Source organism: Capricornis sumatraensis, chromosome X (assembly GCF_032405125.1).
Source record: "Capricornis sumatraensis isolate serow.1 chromosome X, serow.2, whole genome shotgun sequence".
In the NCBI taxonomy this organism is placed as follows: Eukaryota; Metazoa; Chordata; class Mammalia; order Artiodactyla; family Bovidae; genus Capricornis; species Capricornis sumatraensis.
This window is the reverse complement of record NC_091092.1, coordinates 15,223,051-15,242,861: the sequence shown is the minus strand read 5'-3', so window position 1 is coordinate 15,242,861 and position 19,811 is coordinate 15,223,051. Positions and strand designations below refer to the sequence as shown.

At 39.1% G+C, this 19,811-nt stretch overlaps 1 protein-coding gene across 2 annotated transcripts in view; it reads right to left on the bottom strand.

Moving 5' to 3' along the window:
• Window positions 1–689: 689 nt before the first annotated feature.
• Window positions 690–19,811, bottom strand: part of MID2 (midline 2) — an 82,503-nt gene continuing 63,381 nt past the window's right edge. Inside the window, exons 5-9 of one of the 2 annotated variants that reach the window (XM_068962707.1) lie at window positions 12,634–12,761; window positions 11,302–11,535; window positions 4,403–4,564; window positions 1,932–2,139; window positions 690–1,092 (exon numbers count right to left, since the gene is read on the bottom strand). In XM_068962707.1, the coding sequence (XP_068818808.1) occupies window positions 690–1,092; window positions 1,932–2,139; window positions 4,403–4,564; window positions 11,302–11,535; window positions 12,634–12,761 (1,135 nt within the window). The remainder of the gene's footprint in view (window positions 1,093–1,931; window positions 2,140–4,402; window positions 4,565–11,301; window positions 11,536–12,633; window positions 12,762–19,811) is intronic. The other variant, XM_068962708.1, reaches the window with a different exon arrangement.

Genomic DNA, 19,811 nt, shown 5'->3' with positions numbered 1-19,811 from the left:
GGAGGGAGGGGAGAAATGATTTTGATGTTCCCTTTAGGGGACAAAAATGGGTGGTATAATTTATTTTCCCTTCCAGTATATTTCTCACTCAAATGAGTAAATTAAAAAGTTCATTATGTATATATAATTATAAAATGAATATATAATATATATTATTTATTCATTTTATATATATATTATATATACACATACATGTTTTCTTTATAATAAATCCTTGATTGTAGGTTTTCATAAAAAGCTACATATAATATGGGATCATTTGACATTTCAAAATTCTACTTGGCCAAATCAGCCAGTACTAGAAAGGCTGACACATCCCTGCTTTCTGGCTGGCTAGCCCCTTGTTCAGAGCATCTTTATACATTATTTACCTAGAATTCCTTCCAATATCATTTATACTCCTAAATCACTGGGAATTTTGAATTCTTCAATGACAAGAGAAGAATTCTCCAAATTTGTTCTCCAATGGCTTGAACCCAGGCTACGCATAATTTGTTCTGAGAAACTCAATACATTAATTCAAATACAAGCTTTGATGCACAAAAATTAAATCTATTATATCTAGTTCTTTTGGATACTTCAAATGAACTTCATTTTTGTATCGTGTATATTGGACACTAACTGAGGTTTAGGAAGGGAAGCACTGCTGAACTGGAGAGCCAGTGAATTATTACATGCTCTCTTGAAACTTAATGGCAAGCTTTCATCCCAGAAACGTAAGGGGATTCTTGAGGCCTGCAGTTGCATTCCTGCCGCTCAGGGTAATCAATAAAATCTGGGGCAGGCAAGCCAGACAGGATCATTAGGGATTTGTTCCAGATTGTGAATGTTGGACAAACGGGAAGAATGAAGGTCACATCAAAAGTATGAAGGTGGAGAGAGTTAGCTGGGTCATAGAAAGACAGCATGTTGTTGTCATAATCCAGAAGGACACCCAGGCGCTTCAACTGTGGAGGCACATCCACCAGCATTTCCTTGTTGTTATGTCTCACTACGAAGTTACTATTGCATCGCGAGAAGACCCACGAGGAGGCGTTCTTGCCAATCCATTCATTCTTGGGAGCTGATTTGTAGGCAATGCCAACTGCATACCTGTGAGACAATGGAAAGGAGATCACATCTATTCATGATCTGAGTTATGTTAGACACCATTGGGCTTCCCTGTGGCTCAGATGGTAAAGAATTTGCCTGCAATGCAGGAGACCTGGGTTCGATCCCTGGGTTGGGAAGATCCCCTGGAGGAAGAAATGGGAACCTATTCCAGTATTCTTGCCTGGAGAAGCCTATGGACAGAATAGCCTGGCAGGCTACAGTGCATGGGGTCACAAAGAGTTGGACATGACTGAGCGACTAAGCACAATACAGCACAGACATCATACAGGACATCTAAGCAATAGAATACATGTTTCTTCCTTAAATAGTTTACATTTAGATCCATAACAATGATAGCACTAGAGCTTTAAAAAAGTTAGCAATTAGAGTGCTGTAATTTTCAACTCCTAGCTCAGTATATTTTCCATGATTTGATTTTTTTTAATTTTTAACAGTATGATTTTATTTTTTATTATTTTTTTTTTACTTTAAAATATTGTATTGGTCTTGCCATACATCAATGAATCTGCCACGGGTGTACATGAGTTCCTAATCCTGAACCCCCCTCCTGCCTCCCTCCCCATCCCAACCCTCTGGGTCATCCCAGTGCACCAGCCCCAAGCATCCTGTATCATGCATCAAACCTGGACTGGCAATTAGTGGGATGATTTGAGAGAATGGCATACATGATTTGATTTTTAAGAAACTGGAACATTTTTCTAAGAGTGGTTTCCATTGCTTGCCTTTTAACCTTGACTTACTGGTATTATATTTATACTGTCAAACTGAATCTCCCAGGAACCTAACAACAGGGGGAAAGAAAAGTTGGATCTACTCACCATGTGGAGGACCCCATGACCACCTCCCAGTAGTGGCAACCGCTGTCAATGAATATATTTCCTGCTGCCCCATAGCACCCAGTGCCACTAAACCTCTCTGGGGTATGGCTCTTCTTCAGAGAGCTTTCTTCCTTCTCCATCTGCAATCCATCATTGGAAATCTTCAACTTCTTGTGAGTCATTTTGGGATCCAGTTTAAAGGGTTGGCCTGAAAAATAAAGTAGGGAAAAAAAAAAAGAAAATGCATGAGAAAGTATGTAAGAATTCTCTCCTGGTTCTGCAGGACTATCACTATCAGAGGAACCTTGACATAATGATCATTCTTGAGTCAGTGAAAGCTGACTGGTGCTTGGATTATATGAAAGAAGCAGGACAGAAGCCACTGTTTTCAACAAAATAAAAATAAGCTGTCCCCCCTTCATAGACTATCAAGTTAAAAGGGGCTCTCAAGGTCTCCTATTCTCAAATAACTTTTGTGCTTTGCTTTATTTCAGTGGATGGTTTGGGATTTGAGCAGATTTTAGGGGAAGGAGTATTTCAGGTAAGGCAAAGTGAGGGGATAGATGAGATAATTGCTGCTTGGTGGCAGAACAAAAAACCTGAGAATAACTCAACTACAGGACAAATTGTTTTGCCCTCTAATTCAGTTCAGTTCAGTTCAGTCGCTCAGTCGTGTCTGACTCTTTGCGACCTCATGAATCGCAGCACGCCAGGCCTCCCTGTCCATCACCATCTCCCAGAGTTCACTCAGACTCACATCCATCGAGTCCGTGATGCCATCCAGCCATCTCATCCTCTGTCGTCCCCTTCTCCTCCTGCCCCCAACCCCTCCCAGCATCAGAGTCTTTTCCAATGAGTCAACTCTTCCCATGAGGTGGCCAAAGTACTGGAGTTTCAGCTTTAGCATCATTCCTTCCAAAGAAATCCCAGGGTTGATCTCCTTCAGAATGGACTGGTTGGATCTCTTTGCAGTCCAAGGGACTCTCAAGAGTCTTCTCCAACACCACACTTCAAAAGCATCAATTAATTCTTCGGGGCTCAGCTTTCTTCACAGTCCAACTCTCACATCCATACATGACCACAGGAAAAACCATAGCCTTGACTAGACAGATCTTTGTTGGCAAAGTAATGTCTCTGCTTTTGAATATGCTATCTAGGTTGTTCATAACTTTTCTTCCAAAGAGTAAGCATCTTTATAACATCTAATAGGTCACTTTGTTAGAGTGATTGTTGCATAATCAATAATTAGAGAAAATATCTGTTGTGTAGGATCATTCCCAACAAAGAATTCCTTAAAGTCATATGACAAACCAGTTAGTTACTAGGAGCCAACAGCTGGGTATGGCAAGAGCTGTATAATACAAAACATGTCTGACAGACACTGTTGGTCAATGTAACACCCACACACTACTTTTCTTTCTCTTACCTGCTTTTGCTATAGAGGCAAGAAAAGCTAAATACTCAAGCTCCTAGCCTCCCTTGCTGCTAGGGGTGACTAAGAAGATGGAAGCCGAAGTCAGATGGGGTTGGGGAAACTTCTGAGAAAATGTCTACATTCTTGGTAAAAGGGATAGTCATTGAATGTACCAGTGTTTCCCCCCTTCTTTCTATCTTAAAAAGAAATCTGTCATCTGGAGGTTGCAGTGGGCAGGTTGGGACCATGTAGCAATAAGCCAACACACAAAGGGAGGAGGAGCCTTGGTCTTTTATGACATGCACCAGCCCTGAACTGCCTACCTTTGAGCTTCTTGCTATATGAAAGAGAGAAAAAAATACTATTTGTTTCAGCTGCTCACAAATAATATTTGTCAAGCTAAATTAGATGGATTTTCCTGTCAAAAAGCATTCCTAACAGGTTTGGCTTCTCTGAAGGAGAATTTTACCAGATTATTACAAACAGTACTCTTTTACTCAGTTGCACCCCAAGTATGAAGGCAGAATGCAGAGAAAAATTCACTGGACTTTCCTGATGGGCCAGTGAATAAGAATCTGCCTGCCAAGGCAGGGGACATGGGTTTGATCTCTGGTCTGGGAAGATTCCGCATACCATGGGGCAACTAAGCCCGTGAGCCACAACTACTTACTGAGCCTGCATGTTGCAACTAGTGAAGCCACTATGAAGAGAAGCCCGTGCATGGCAACTAGAGAGCAGCCCCAGCTTGCCACAACTCTCTAGAAAGCCCACATGCAGCAATGAAAACCCAGCACAGTCAAAAACAAATAAACAAAAAAATCTCTTCACTAACATCCTCCCAAGCCACCAGCTGTTTTCTGTATATCTCTGTGTCCACATACCTCCAAGGGGCACAAACAACCCCCCTGGCCCAAAGCACAGACTCCAACGACAAAGCTTCACTACTTGGTGCCTCTGCCCTCTTACACTGCTGTAGGAGGTGCCAGTGTCAAGCTAAGAGTACTCGCTGCTTAGGAGGGCAAAGCTGCTCTCTCCTTTTGCGATTACCACAACGTACTGTTTGTTTTGAGTCGGGTAGGTTCACTGTTCCGGCTGCCTGCTTGGTTTATGGCTTTAACAATGAAGATGTAGCGTGTTCCACTCTGCAGCCCGTGGACTGTGTAATGGTTCTGTTTGATGTTGGGCACGATCATCCAGCTATCCACAGAATTATACAGGCCTGTAATGTAGGGAAAGCAAGGATGTTAATGTAAAAAAGGCAGGATGAGAAACACACTGAGTATTCATCACAAGCCCCCAAAGCAAATTTCATTTTGTTTTGAGTCATGGAAGACATAGGGAGATGAATCCCCTCTGCTTCTTTTCTTCCATGGAGCTAAGCTTATGCCAGGCTCCTTGCCTCTGGTAATTGAATGTAACCACTAGTGAAAAGTTACTTCAATTTTCTGCCAAAGAATACAGGGAAAACTTCTACACAAAATCACGTCTTTCATAGCATCTCTAGATCTTTACCCCAAAGGTTCAGTCCTCTGAGATCTGAGTCTGACCCTCGGATGGGTAGAGCAGAACAGAATAACAAGGAATCTCAGAGCCAAAAGGCCAACTAGACACCGTATTTCCCTCATTTCACAAATAGGAAACTAAGAGAGAAGGAAGGTGACTTGCCCAAGGCCACAGAGAGCTGAGAGTGGCACTGAGAGCAGAACCCTGGTCTCTTTAACCTAGTCCAGTGTTCTCTCCACTGCACTGCTCCACAATTCATGGAGCAAACAATGTTCCTTTGTCATTGCAAGGTAGCAAAGCTTTCAAGGCTTATGATTCAGCTCTCCCACACCATCCTCACCCTTGCTTCTAATCTTGGTGGGCTCCAAGGTGTCAAAGGGAAGCCAAGGAGATGACACGATAGTCAAAGTAAAATAGCATCTCCTTACTTGACACTACTTATTTTACCCCTCCCTGTTTCTGATTCCAATACTCATTTGAGGTTGGGCAGTCCAGGAACACATTTGTTGTCTGGAACCTTCTTCCCTCCCAAGTAGGGAAAGGGACCAGAGATCTAGGTTTCTGCTTTTGAAACTCTTTAGACCATAAACATTGACTTAAACAGAGAAAAATATACATAATTAAAAACATGTATTTAGCTAAATTTTGATAAAAGAGGGATCGACATTCCAGTCTGTGAATTTACACTTATCTCTTCTGTTATCTGCTTTTCACTTTAACACTTTTAAACCATAATTCTACCAGAGGATGGAAAAGAAAGGGCAGGGAAAATGACTGGTGGATTTAGTTATTTCTATGCAGCTTTAGTAAAGATTAAAAATGAAATAATAATAATCGATTTGAGAAAGATATGATCAGGAAGGTTTTGTAATTAATTTGGGGGGAGGTAGAAGTCTAAATTAAAACTAGAAAAAGAAGCACAATGGGGTACAAATAGATATGCTATAGAAAGAAAATACTTGGTGGCAATGTTCATTGATTCTCATGAAATGACAATAAGGATGGGGGCCAGAAAAAAAATGTTGGAGGGCTTGACTGCCAACGTATCAATGCACAGTATGAGTCATAAACTACATATTAAATTTTAACAGTAGGAGGGAAACATATGATCTTTCAGTTCTACTTCTAACAATACAAAACAAAAAATCAAAAGAGAAAACAATCTTCACAATGAAGTATTATGCACCTATGAAAAAAAGAAGGTGGGAGATTTCTATGAACTGATAATGGAATGATTTCCAAGATATACCACTAATTTTAAAAAGAAAATTACAAAAGAGTATAAGTAGTATGCTACCTTTTTCATGCAAGAAAGAAAGGCAAATTAGAAAACCTACATTATTTGCTTAGATTTACAAAGCAATAATCACAACAGGAAAGAAAAACCAGAAAATAATGAAGCTGGTTACGTACAAGGGATGAGGGTAGGGGAAGAGGATTAAAAGAATACAAGAATGACACTTCTATGAGTATACCTTTTTTTTTCATACTTTTCCCTTTCAGAAATAATGTTTTGGAAATTAAAAACATTTAAATGACACCAATATGAATGGTAAGAGTGGGGTCTAAAACTGAAAGCAAACAAACCAAATGAAGGCACCTGCATTTCAAATGTCAACAATCACAGAAAAGGGCAAGAAGAGAACTGCCAATAGATTCTCCAGTATTGTTTGTTTTTGTAGTGGTATGGGCAACGCCATTCTGAAACTATTTCAGATATGCTATGGGATTGAGCAAATGAGTATATGTGTTGACGCTGTTGGGAGCCAGGGTTCTCACTGTGGAAGCAGGAACATCCAAGTATGAAATGGGGGTGTGGCAAGAAAGAACTTTGGGGATGCACTGGAGATATTGGTATGAACTCATTATTTCTAAAATGTGTATGTGTATGTGCATACATGTGTGCACATGTGTTAAGTATGTGGGTACATATATTATGTGTGAATATGTATATGTACATGGGTGTATTGTGGGTGTATTTTTCTAGTACCCAGGTCTTGGTCTCTAACAACATCCTGCCACGAAAAGTGACCAGGGTTCCTTGGAAAAATGGCTGATTTTAAGGCTGGAGCAGGGTATGGTCTAAAATGAGCCAATAACCTTTTGTTATGTTGCAAAGTAAGGAAGTGCTCGAGAAAATGATGGGAGAATATAAGGACTCAGGAGTCAGCTTAAAAAGCTCCAACTGGCTAAATTTGGGCGATCTGAGCACCAAAATAAGTAAGGGCAGTAAAGAATTATAAACGAATGAAAAAATAGAATTCATGAGTCCATACTGAGAAGTAAAAATATAAAAAAATGAAGGATGAGACTTTTGCTTACAGTAGAATGCAGAGTGGCAACTTGTAAAGGTGGGATGAGATGCTCACTTGGAATAATCATTATTTTGCCATCATCAGAGTAAAGTTTGGATCAGGTGAGAATTCTTGATTGATGCTAAAAGAGGGATGGAAGTAGGATGGATTTGATGAGGAAGCAGGATATTGTTATGGCCTTAAAGTATCACTGCACAGATTGATTATTAGTTGCAAAAGGAAAACTAGTAACTATGCAGAGAAGAAATCAGATAACACCTTTGATCAGGTGATCAAAATCAGCATCACCAGTGAAGGGCATGTACACATTGTCTCCTGATGTGATATCCTAAGGAGAACACATCACTTATGTGATGGAAGCCAAAAATGCATAATCTGAATATATTCATGAGGAAACATCAGACAAACTCAAGGAACAGCATAATAAACAAACAAAAGGGCACTTTAGGACTCTGTGGGAGAGGGAGAGGGTGGGATGATTTGGGAGAATGGAATTGAAACATGTATAATATCATATATGAAACGAATCGCCAGTCCAGGTTTGATGCATGACACTGGATGTTTGGGGCTGGTGCACTGGGATGACCCAGAGGGATGGTACAGGGAGGGAGATGGGAGGGGGGTTCAGGATTGGGAACACACGTACACCCGTGGCGGATTCATGTTGATGTATGGCAAAACCAATACAATATTGTAAAGTAATTAACCTCCAATTAAAATAAAGAAATTTATATTAAAAAAAGAATAACAATGTCATTAAAGACAAAGAAAGGCTGAAGAAATGCTCCAAATTAAACGATGCTACAACTATGACAATTCAGTCCCGTACCTGATTCTAGACTATATAGGACAATATCGGGTTCCATATGTCATAAAATATATTATTGGGTCAATGGTGAAGACTGGAATATGAATGGTGGATTAGTTAAAAGCACTGTATCAATGTCATATCTGTTAAAGTTAATAACTATACTGTGGATACATAAGAGAATTTCTTTATTCTTAGGAAACATATACTGAAGAATTTAGGAGTGAAAAGCCATGATGTATGTAATTTACTCTTAAATGGTTCAGAAAAAAACATAATAGAGAATGTTAGCAAATGATAAAGGAAATGGGACAGAATATTAACAATAGGTGAATCTGGGTGAAGAGTATATGGGTGTTCTTTGCACTAGTCTTGCACACTTTTCAATAATTTTGAAATCATTTCTAAATTTTAAAAAGGTAAATATATGATCCTCTGGGTATCACTGAGACTTAGTGAGATGGAATTTATCACTTATTTACGGTAATGGAAGTATACACCTTGTCCAAAAGGAAAAGACCACAATATGGAAATCCACGAACCTGAGTGTAAATGGGCATAGAGAGCATTTGCGTGAGGACAAGACTGAGGGGAAACAGAAGTTAATCTTTGTGACAGTATGTTACAGACCGCCTGGCAGCCAGAAGTTATAGCCAGTTGCTTTTATAATACAAAATGCAAAATTGAAACAGAGGAAAGAAACACAGTAATGGGGAAGGCCACTATCCAAACATCTGTTGGAATTTTCATTCAGCCAACAGCAGCATCTAACACTATTGGCCTATGACCATTTCAAATCTTACATAAAGTGGGAAGAAAGTTCAAAATAAAGGAGAAAAGCTGAAAAAATAAAGAGAACTATTTCCCCAGACAAAATTCTAACCAACAAGGAAGAAACTTCTGGTTAAAGAAAATGTGGAGTTTTACTATTTTAAGATTCTTCATATAAGTGGTATCATGTAGTATTTGTCCTTCTGTGTCTGGCTTATTTCACTTAGCACAATGCCCTCCAGGTTCATCCATGGTATTGCATGTGGCAGGATTTCCTTCTTTTTAAAGGCTTAATAATATTCTATTTTATGTATATACCACATTTTCTTTATCCATTCATCTGTTGATGGACAACTTTTTATATGTCAATCACACCTCAATACAGTGGTTTTTAAAAGAGAAAATGTAGGAAAACCTTAAGGGAAAGTAGCTCTCACAGAGTTCAGTCAACAATGGCAGGCCAGACTAGCATGTAGGACTGGAATCTTCATGAATATTTATTCTGAGTAAAATAGTTTTAAGTTATCTGCCCATTGCCATCCAAAATTTTGCTTCAGGGTTCTGCCTTTGTCCCTGTCTTATTCCACTTTTCTATCAATGATCAAAGGAGGAAGACATAGAAGGCAGGCTGGGAAGGAAGGTAAATATATCGGGAGGCAGGAACTCCCCCCCAAAAATTTGGTTGGCTGGGTAAGGAGTCAGAACTAATCAGATAAAAATGTCCCTAGGAATAAATTCAAGATGTTGTATTTCAGTGTAAACACTCAAATGTATAGGAATGCGACTTGAAGTGCCTAGGGATTTCAGCTTACTATATGTTCAGTCAACACAATAGTCAATGTGGCTACTGGAAAAAAGGTATAGGGTAAGCGGATATCAGCTAATACACCAAAGTAATAATTCAGCTATCCTCCATGGACTAGGACTAATTGGTAGCTAGTTTAATTCAAGGGGCATTAAGGTTGAAGTTTGAAAAGCTTGGGTTCAAATCATGATTCCCTCAGTTTGTAGCTCTGTGACCTTGGACAACTCATTCAACTTGAGCCTCGATTTCTATGTCTATAATTTTATCATTATAAAATAATTAATATCATCTATTTCATAAGGCTAAGGAAGAAGTCATGAGGACCAAATGAGATAACATATATGGGAGTATCTGTAAATGGAAACACATACATATGTAAATTATTATTATTCACTAGGAGTAAGTCTTGGGGCTTTTATAAAGAAGCACTGACAATTATTTATAGCTGCACAACTGAATGGGCTATTTTGCTAGAATTTGGCTATCCATTACTGGAAATGTTTGAGCAGAGACAGAACAACCACCTACAAGGTATCTGGTAGAAGGGAAGATTTGACTAGATGACTTCTTAGGTCCCTTCCAATTCTAAAATGCTATGATCCTATCACTATTAAGAATTATCCTTTAAGCTTTTCTTTACAAAGGACTATCTATCCTTGAAAATAGAGGTAACAGCCTTTTGATCTTTGTCACTTCTTAGACTTTTTCCTCAACTCCCAGGAGACCACTGCTCTCCCCATATCAGGAAAGAAAAGCACAGTTACTGGCTTTAAGACTTTCCAGAGCAGGAGAGGCCACTATAAACACGTGTGTTGGGGAAGCCTTAGCATTTTGCAGCTTCACAAACTGAACAAACACCCAGGAACGCAGCTACCAGGGCCAAGTGGCTTAGATTGGAGCTGCACGAGGCAAGTGTTTTTTTTAGAGTTGGACCCCAAATGTCCTCTCACCTCCCCACCCCGCCATGTGCCCCTAAATTGTCACAAGATGGGAAAAGGAAGCCTTTCAGGAGGGTTTCATCAGAAAAACTCCTCTCACACAGGTCTGTGAAGTCAGACACAGAAGTACAAACACAAGATAAAAAGAAAATACTAATTTGCAGCTATGCAGATGGAACCTTAGTGTGCAAGTTGGTTCCAATAATTTTGCTTTTACTTCCATTTTCTCCAGCAGGTTGAGGGGAACTTGCAGCCTGAGTTAAGGTCCTATGTCTTGTTCCAATTCATCAGAAGATAAAACCATAACATGTGAGCTAAATGACTGCTTTCAGAACATCTTTTATTTGGTGGCTCGCTGATGCATTTTTATATTTGGTGTAATTTTTGGAGGAAACGGAGAAGGGATAGAGGGAAGAGTGACAGAGGCAGGAGGCTTGTCACTATTCACTGATACAAATGGGTACAGTAAAGGAAGTGGTAGTCTTTGAATGTAATGTTTTTTACCATGATAATGAAGTGGAAGAACAATCAAGAAGAGAGATGTTCACACACATAGAATCAGCAATGATTGTGACTTAACTACTCAGGAACGAATTCTGAGCTGTGTTCTGATTTCAGAGAGTGGAGTGACATGGATTAACTCAAGAAAGGCTAAGGATTACATAAACAAATGGGAGTGGCCCCAGTGACTGCCCAGCAAGGAAATACACAACTTGCTTGTTACCCATCAGTAAGGTCTTTGCAATGTGCTGGGGGAGCTTGCACTGTCTACACAACACTATACTAAACAACCTAACATGTCTTACAAACACTTGCCTCGTGGCGCCCCGGCCAATCTTGAGCAGCTTACTGCTTCCTTACATTTCCTTATCTCTGGCCACAGGCCCCAACTACACCATGACTTACTGATGAAGTTAGCCTGGCCAGTGAATATGGTGTACTGAAGCTCATAGGAGCTGATGCTGAACTCATCATCTGAGATCCAGTGGACCGTAATGGTGTCATGGGAGGCAGTACAGAGTTCCTCTCGGATAGATGGTGGGTTGGGGGCTGTAACGAAAGGTGGAAAAGAAGGTAAGGAAAACATACTCTCTGTTCTGGCATTTTATAATTGTTACTCTTGCTAACCAACCCAACATCTGGAAAGGAGGTTTTCTTAAAAAGAAGCTTTAGATTGCACGTACCACACAACCTGAAGCCAAGTGGTGAGACCCCAAGTTCCCCTAACCACTTTTGCTTCAATGATATAGGGATTTTAGGCAAAGATCTAAGCCTAAATTACCCAGTAGACCCATTGTCTACTTGGCCTGCACTAACACATACATAGCTATTAGAGCAACGTAGTCATGTGTTTCCTTATTATATGGCCTTCAATCTATTTTCTTTTTATTTCAAAATAAGTTGTATTATATATTTTGGCAGTATTAATAGGGATTAGTTGTGCAAATTAATATGAGTTTCCCCATCTGTAAAACGGGGATGATAATTACCTCACAGATTCCTTGTAAGGATCATGATGTGAAATTAATATATAGTGTCTGGCTTAAAGGAGATGCTCCATCAATGACATCTATTTTAATATAGTAACAATGATAACTACAAACACGAAGCTATTGTGTGTGTATATTTCCTCATGAAATGATCATTCAAACATCCTGAAGGCAGTCAGTATTTTTAACAGACAGGTTGTTGCCCTCATTTTCTAAAATTCTTTCCGCAAGTCAGATATTTCTTACATTTTTCTTCCTATTCTGCTAATTCTTAAATTTCCTTACAAGCATTTGGGTGGTACCTGTACCCATGTGAGAAATTCTCTAATATTCTTTAATTACTACCCGAGTTCTACCCCTATAACAGGTGACGTTATATTACTGACAGGCTCGTAAGGAGAAAACCACCAGCAACTTCTTGTTTTTTACCTTTAAGTAGGGATGGTGTGTATACCCATTCTGTCCTTGGAAATATTTGACAAATCATTTCCATTTTCTGTTACATGAATTAAAATATATTCTATCTAAAAAGATATATGTATCATTTTAAAGATTATAAAGGCATCTGTACAATACTGTCCTTTTCAGATTATTTTAAAGTAAAAGCCTACCAAAAGAAAAGAACTAAAATGGAGAGGAAAGCACAGTATTTTCACACCTGTTAAATAATCTAGCCCCTCCAGCAGTTTCTTTTCTCTGGAAAAATCTAAAGCAAAGTTTTCAAAGGCATCATTAAAATTGATGTCTGGAATCAGAACTTGAGAAGATGCAGTTGCCATAGCGACCCTGAAAGAGAGAAAAGTGCATCAACATACATCAAAATAGACTTGCAACCTTTATCCAATGTTTGATTTCTGGTTTAACAAGGTGAAGATAAATGACTGGTAGGACTTGATTAAAATGAAAAATAGCATATCTGTCCTTTTCCAATGGAAACCATTTAAATTTTAATCATCAGGAACCAATTAAGGGTTATACCATATTTATTCACATATGTTCACTCCTCAAACACACTCCCCCCATCCTGTCTTAATTTGGAGAAGTAAATACAGGATTTTTTTCCCTCTGCATCATTTTCCATCTGGCAGGCAGCATCAAAACTAGACCTCTGAAAGCTTGGTGACAGCAGTTTGAGAGATTTTTTTCTCCCCCCTCTATTTTTTTTTAATGTTGATCAACAATCCAGCATGCTAGGGCTTGGTTAAAATCTTCCCCTAAATACTATAGTTTGTTTGATCTTTTATAACATTTACATTTAATTTTATTGCTCTCTAGTTATATAATGCTATGCTAGTTTTAGCTCCCTAACTAATTGTAAGAGTCTCAAAAGCAGGATCCGCATTTTATACCATGGTCCCTAACACAGTGTTGGACACATAGTGAATAAATAATTGTTGAATGACTAACACCACCACCACAAAGGTCACTTTTATCAGGCATTCAGTATGTATAAGACACCAGGCATGCACTTTACACACACTATCTAAGTTATTCCTTTCCATAAACCTGTGTAGCAAATGTTATTTCTATTTTGTAAATGAGACATAGTAAGGTGAAGGAACTTGCTCAAGGTCACACAAGGGTCAGAAAAAAAGAAATATAACTGAACCCATGTTCATTGGATTCTAAACTCTATACCCTTAACCATGTAGACAGTTACTTTAAAAAAAAAAATTAAAGGTATATTTTTACAATTCTCAAAAATTATTCCACATCAGAATTATCTCTGAGCTTTGACTGAAACATACATATTTAGGCCCTGTGCCTGACCTGAATCAGAGCCAATGATAATTCTTGAGCATGCAAATAACAGTATGGAAAGAAACATTAACTTGGCAACAATATGCACCTTAGAGTGGAGAGAAGAGGCACTGAATGTAGGACGACCAGAGAGGAAACTTGTATGGTGAACTAGTTATAAGGGGATGAGGAGTTAAACAAATACATCTCCTCATGCACAGATACCCTGTTACACATCTACGACAATAGCTTTTGGCTGTTTCTGAAAATAGAGATGTTGCGGGAATAAATTTCAGGCCAGGATAAACAAGTGAAAGACTAATGTAATGGGAGCCCCTGAAGCATTTTAGGGAGAGGAGTGATGAGTGCAAATTTGTATTTCAAGAGCAACACTCCAGCGGCACTGGATGGACTGGAGGGGGTCAAAAGTAGAGACAGATCAGCTTTTTCAGGTGTCTGGGAATGAGCAGAAAGCAAAGTGGTGACAGAAGAAGTATAGACAAATAAAACAGAAAGTTAATTCATAAACATGAAAATGAACAGCCAACAAATATATTTAAAATCCCAACTACATGAGAAATCAAAGAAATGTAAAGTAAAACGAGATAGCATTTATGATTATAAATAAAGGCATCATAGCAGCTTTTTATGTCTCTATTAAATAAGCCTACATATTTTTATTAGGACTGAAAATGACTCAGATTTTGGAGGCCAAATTTACCATTACATGTGAAAATAGGTTCAAATGTAAATATTCTTTGATATTGTAGTTCTAATTCATAAAATTTTTTAGTCTATGAGTTTGGTTTTAATTCTTAAGCCTTATGATCACATAATTTACAAAGTTTGTGCTGCTGGTATATCTCCTCTAATTTAATCCTTCTAACTGAGTTGGCTAAAGCACCATTACTAATCACACATATACAGTAGTTCTACAGTTGTATGTTGTTTTTGGATAGCTGTTTAAAAGACAATTCTGAATTATAACTTGGTCTGACTTAGTAAAGCAAAGTTTGCTACTGTATCTTGTCATGCTGAATTTTATAAACAACTGACCTTATAGATTATCTATAAAAATGGATTATCTATAAACAGCTTAAATATTCTTTATTTAGCATTATATAGAAACCACACTAAAATGCCTTTCATTAACTAAAGGGCAACATTTTAGATACAGAGAATTTTAATTAAATTGGTATGTACTGTGCTTAGTCACTCAGTCGTGTCCAACTCTTTGCGACCCCATAAACTGTAACCCACCAGGTTTCTCTGTTCATGGGATTCTCCAGGCAAGAATACTGGAGAGGTTTGCCATGTCCTCCTCCAGGGGATCTTCCTAGCCCAGGGATAGAACCCAGGTCTCCCACATGGCGAGCAGATTCTTTACCATCTGAGCCACCAGGGAAGCCCAAGAATACTGGAGTGGGTAGCCTATCCCTTCTCCAGGGGAATCTTCCTGACCCAGGAATCAACCTGGGGTTTCCTGCATTGCAGGCGGATTTTTTACCAACTGAGCTGTCAGTCATTAGTAAGGGGAAAGGAATAACTCTCTCAGTTAAAATTTCATTTTAACTGAAGTCCTGGTTCTTAATACATAACAATGATTAATTGTGGGGAAGAATTTCAGACCCTGTGAGAGAGACCAGTGAGAAAGATATTTAGGTTATGTAGATTATTCTCAAGCCATACTAGAGTTAGCTATCTATTCCACCTACCACAGAGGCTATACTTGAGCCCATGAAAAGAAGATTTAGATATAGAGAGCTAGGAATCATCAACAGCTAGATGGTAACCAAAACCCTAGGAACTACAAGTCTGCAACAGGGAGAAGATGCAATAAGAAAAGAAAATAGCTTAAGACAGAAGCTATTTGCGACCCCATAAACTGCAGGGAACAAACAGGGAAAGGGTTTTAAGACTGCTTTTAGTTTGGCATCAGGATGAGAGAGGCATAATCTCTGGTTGAGTGGATCTGGCAGCAAAGAACAACAGCAAAGAACAACAGCATTAAGGGGATAGGTCAAGGAAGAGTTGCTCACAAAGGCAAATGAAACCAGATATGTAGGGGGAAAACCAGGAGTGTTCTCAAGCTAAGGGCAGAGAAATTTCAAGTAAAAATGGTCAGTAGGGACAAATGCTAAGAGACCACGCAAGATGAAACAGTAAGATAAAACAAAGAAATGCCTATTATAATTCAGCAACAAGTTATTCATCAGGTGACCCTGAAAAGAATACTTTCAATAGTGTGGTGGTGGCAGAAGACATTTCAGGGAGTTGAAGAGTGAGTGGGCATGATAACATACAGTAGTCTAAATATATGTTTTATCTCTGCTCTCATGAAATTCCACTTAAATGACAGTCAAAGGGGAAAAAAAACATCGTGAACCCACAAAGACGGGAATGGAAAAAGAGATGCAACTAAGATATTGTCAACAAATGTTTGGAAACTAGAAAGGCAATGGATGAGTGGTAACCAACCACAGGGCAGAGAAAGCTGGATCAAGAAGGAACAAGATGAAGCTGATTTAACATCACAGACAGTTGAAGGTTTGCATGAGAAACAGCTACACTGCCAGATCCACTCAACCAGAGACTATGCCTCTCTCATCCTGATGCCAAACTAAAAGCAGTCTTAAAACCCTTTCCCTGCTTGGCTCCTGGAATAGTCAGACTTGTACCCTCACTCCCAGAAGCAGGAGATTGGTGGGTTCCTTCCAGGGCTAACTAAGCCAAGAGAAAACACCTACAGAACTAACACACACGGGGTCCATTCAATAAAAATCTAACATCCCACCTTAAAATCCTATAGCAAAGCTCACCAAGCAACAACATGTTCTCATTCTCTCAGATAGTCCAATCACCTTTTAGTGGTTAAATTCAAAAAGGCAGGGAAAAGCTCCCCAAACATTTAGGGAAAGACAGAAACTAACAGAGAAATGGAACATGGAGGAAACCAAGACAATGCAGTTTAGAAGAAGACATTTTTAATGATCATTAATATCATCAGGAAGATAAATACACTAAGTCCCCTACATACAAACCTTCAAGTTGCGAACTTTCAAAGATGTGAATGTAAGTTCCATCAGCGTCAAGTGTGAGTGAAACTGTAGCTTGCCCTCCATCTCTATTGCTGACAATCCTTCAGCTCTACCATCTCCCACCTCCTCTCCCTCCTCTACTCAGTAACTCTTCTTGCCTGTTCACTTGATGCCGGCCCCTGTATGCCAGCTGTTGTACTGTTCTACTGTACTTCTCAAGGTACTGTACTGTAAGATTAAAAATGCTTTATTTTTTGTTTGTTTCTATGTATTATTTATGTGGAAAGTATCATAAACCTACTACAGTACAGTACTGCGTAGCCAATTATGTTAGTTGGGTACCTAGGCTAACTTTGTTGGATGTACGATTTGGACTTATGAACATGCTCTCAGATTGGAACTCATTCGTATGTAGGGGACTTACTGAAGTTTGTATGCATAAAGCAAGGACAGAATGCAAAAAAAAAGAAAGGATCAAGACAGAGCTCTTATTAAAAAAGTATGAATCCTTAAAATTGTAATAGAAGGATTGAATGAAAAATTAAGGAAACATCTTAGACCTAGAAGATAAAGTCATGGAAAGTAGTGAAGAACAAAAGTTAAAATTTTACATAACCTCCTGCTCATTCTGCCTCTGTAACTCAGCTTGCTCCTTGCAAAGTCTGGATCACTTAGGTCATGTAGTCTCAGAAAGTGGGGACTTACAATACTAGGAACTGGAGCTTATCTCACTCACCCTTGTTCTGCTCTTTGCAATTGCTCAGCCCCTGCAAACCTGGTTAATCATGCCTGTCTGTGGAAAGGTCAGGCGTCTCCCTCCCCATCTTGACTCCTGTTCCCACACACATGAAACCCCTTAGTTTAAACCAGCCTATTAGCAGCTACTGTTGCTACTATAGTCTGTCTATAAAAACTCTAGAACCCCTTTGCTCGGGGCTCAGAGCTTAGAGTGTTAACTCCTCTGGGCCTGTTGGCATAATAAACCTGAATTGTCCAACTCTCCAAGTGTGGTGCTTGGTTTCTCAATTACTGGTTTCTGCAACTGTAGAAGAAAAGATTTCTTAAAATTAGAGGGAAAATCTAGGGTATCTGAAATCTGGCTCATAAGAGTCCCAGAAAGAGACAAGGGAGAACAGGGGGAAGCCACTGGCAAATAATAAAAGACAAATTCCTAGAACTAAAAGTCAATAGTCTTCAAATTGGAAAGACTCACTTGCTGCTGCTGCTGCTAAGTCGCTTCAGTCGTGTCTGACTCTGTGTGATCCCATAGACAGCAGCCCACCAGGCTCCCCCGTCCTTGGGATTCTCCAGGCAAGAACACTGGAGTGGGTTGCCATTTCCTTCTCCAATGCATGAAAGTGAAAAGTGAAAGTGAAGTTGCTCAGTCGTGTCTGACTCCTAGCGACCCCATAGACTGCAGCCCACCAGGCTCCTCCGTCCATGGGATTTTCCAGGCAAGAGTGCTGGAGTGGGGTGCCACTGCCTTCTCCAAAGACTCACTTAGTCCCCAACAAAAATGAATAATAAAAGGCTCACACCAAGACATATATTGGTGAAATTTCAGGAAAAGTGGCTTAAAGATAAGACCTTCAAAGCTTCAGATGTTAAAATATATGTCACATTCAAAAGATCAGAAATCAAAAAACTAGTGGACTTCTCAACACAACATGGAAGCTAGGAGACAATAGAGCCATGGCTTTCAAAATTATAAGGCAATGTTTTTCCGATCTTTCAATTTAGAAAATAAATTTAAAATAGTCTTTAAAGAATAAATTCTCAAAAATGTATTTCCCTTGTACTCTTTCTTAGGAAGCTAAGGGAAAATTTGTTCCAGAAAAATTAAGGTAATAAAATGGTACATGAAGGGGCAATCAGGTGGTATCTGATGGAGTCCTTAATTAAAAACACAGAGCTGAGAAATCAAGGATACTAAGCTGGTTGAAGTTCTCAGGGCATATGACTAGAGAGGACAATGCACAGAGAGAATTCTGAGAACTGGAAAGGGCTTTTGCCCCTAGTATTCAACAAAATACTGCTCAACACATGCATGTGGGGGAAAGTGCCCAATGCCAGAGAAAGAGCCATCCAAAAAAATTAGAGGGGACAAATACTAATGCTTACACAGGCCCAGGAATAGTGTATGTTCCCACTGGCCAGACCAGAAAATCTCATGATTCATGGGGCACTTTTTAAAGTACTCAGAAGGGTCTTGCCTCAGTAGTGGGGAAAAACTTCCCCTGACTAAATACTGCTTTGATCACACCTAACAAATTTTCAAAGCAAGACCTGAAAGAAACAAGCTATTTTCAAGTAATATAACTGTGTCTAAGAACAAAGTTTAGGAATATTTATAGGAATACAAAAATATACAGCATCCAATAAGATAAAATTCACAATGTTTCGCATCCAATAGCAAATAACCAGACATACAATGGACAGAGGATCCTGGTGGGCTACAGTCCATGGGGTCGCAAAGAGTCGGGCACAAGAGACTGAGCACAGATACACAAAGAGGCAAGAAAAGAAAACCCATAAAGAGGAGGAAAAAGTAAGCAGTTGAAACTCACCCAGATATTAGAATTAGACATTAAAGCAATTACTATAACTGTATTCCATATGTTCAGAAAGCTAGAGAACCCTGCTAACTTCCTGCTCATGCTCACCAAATGACTTTGCCTCCTATTTTAGAGAAAGAGGGGTAGATATGAAATGATAAATTCTTTAATTTCTCATACCAAACTGCTGGGCATACCAACATCCACATCCATTACTTGGCTACATACCTTCTTTTTTCCATACCTTCAGTTTTGCCCATTTCTAGCTGACCTCACATCCACTTTTAAACTCATTCATGTCTCTCCTATCTAAAAAAAAAAAAAAATTTACAACCTTCCTTTATCTCATACTCACTCTAGTTATCATCGTATTTTTCTCTTTCCCTTTACAGGAAACTTCCTGAAAGAATTTTCATCTCTTCACCTCTAATTTACTCTTCTTAAACACTTAAAAGTTATACATATTAAGATAATATGTATGTGTGCTCACTCAGTCGTGTCTG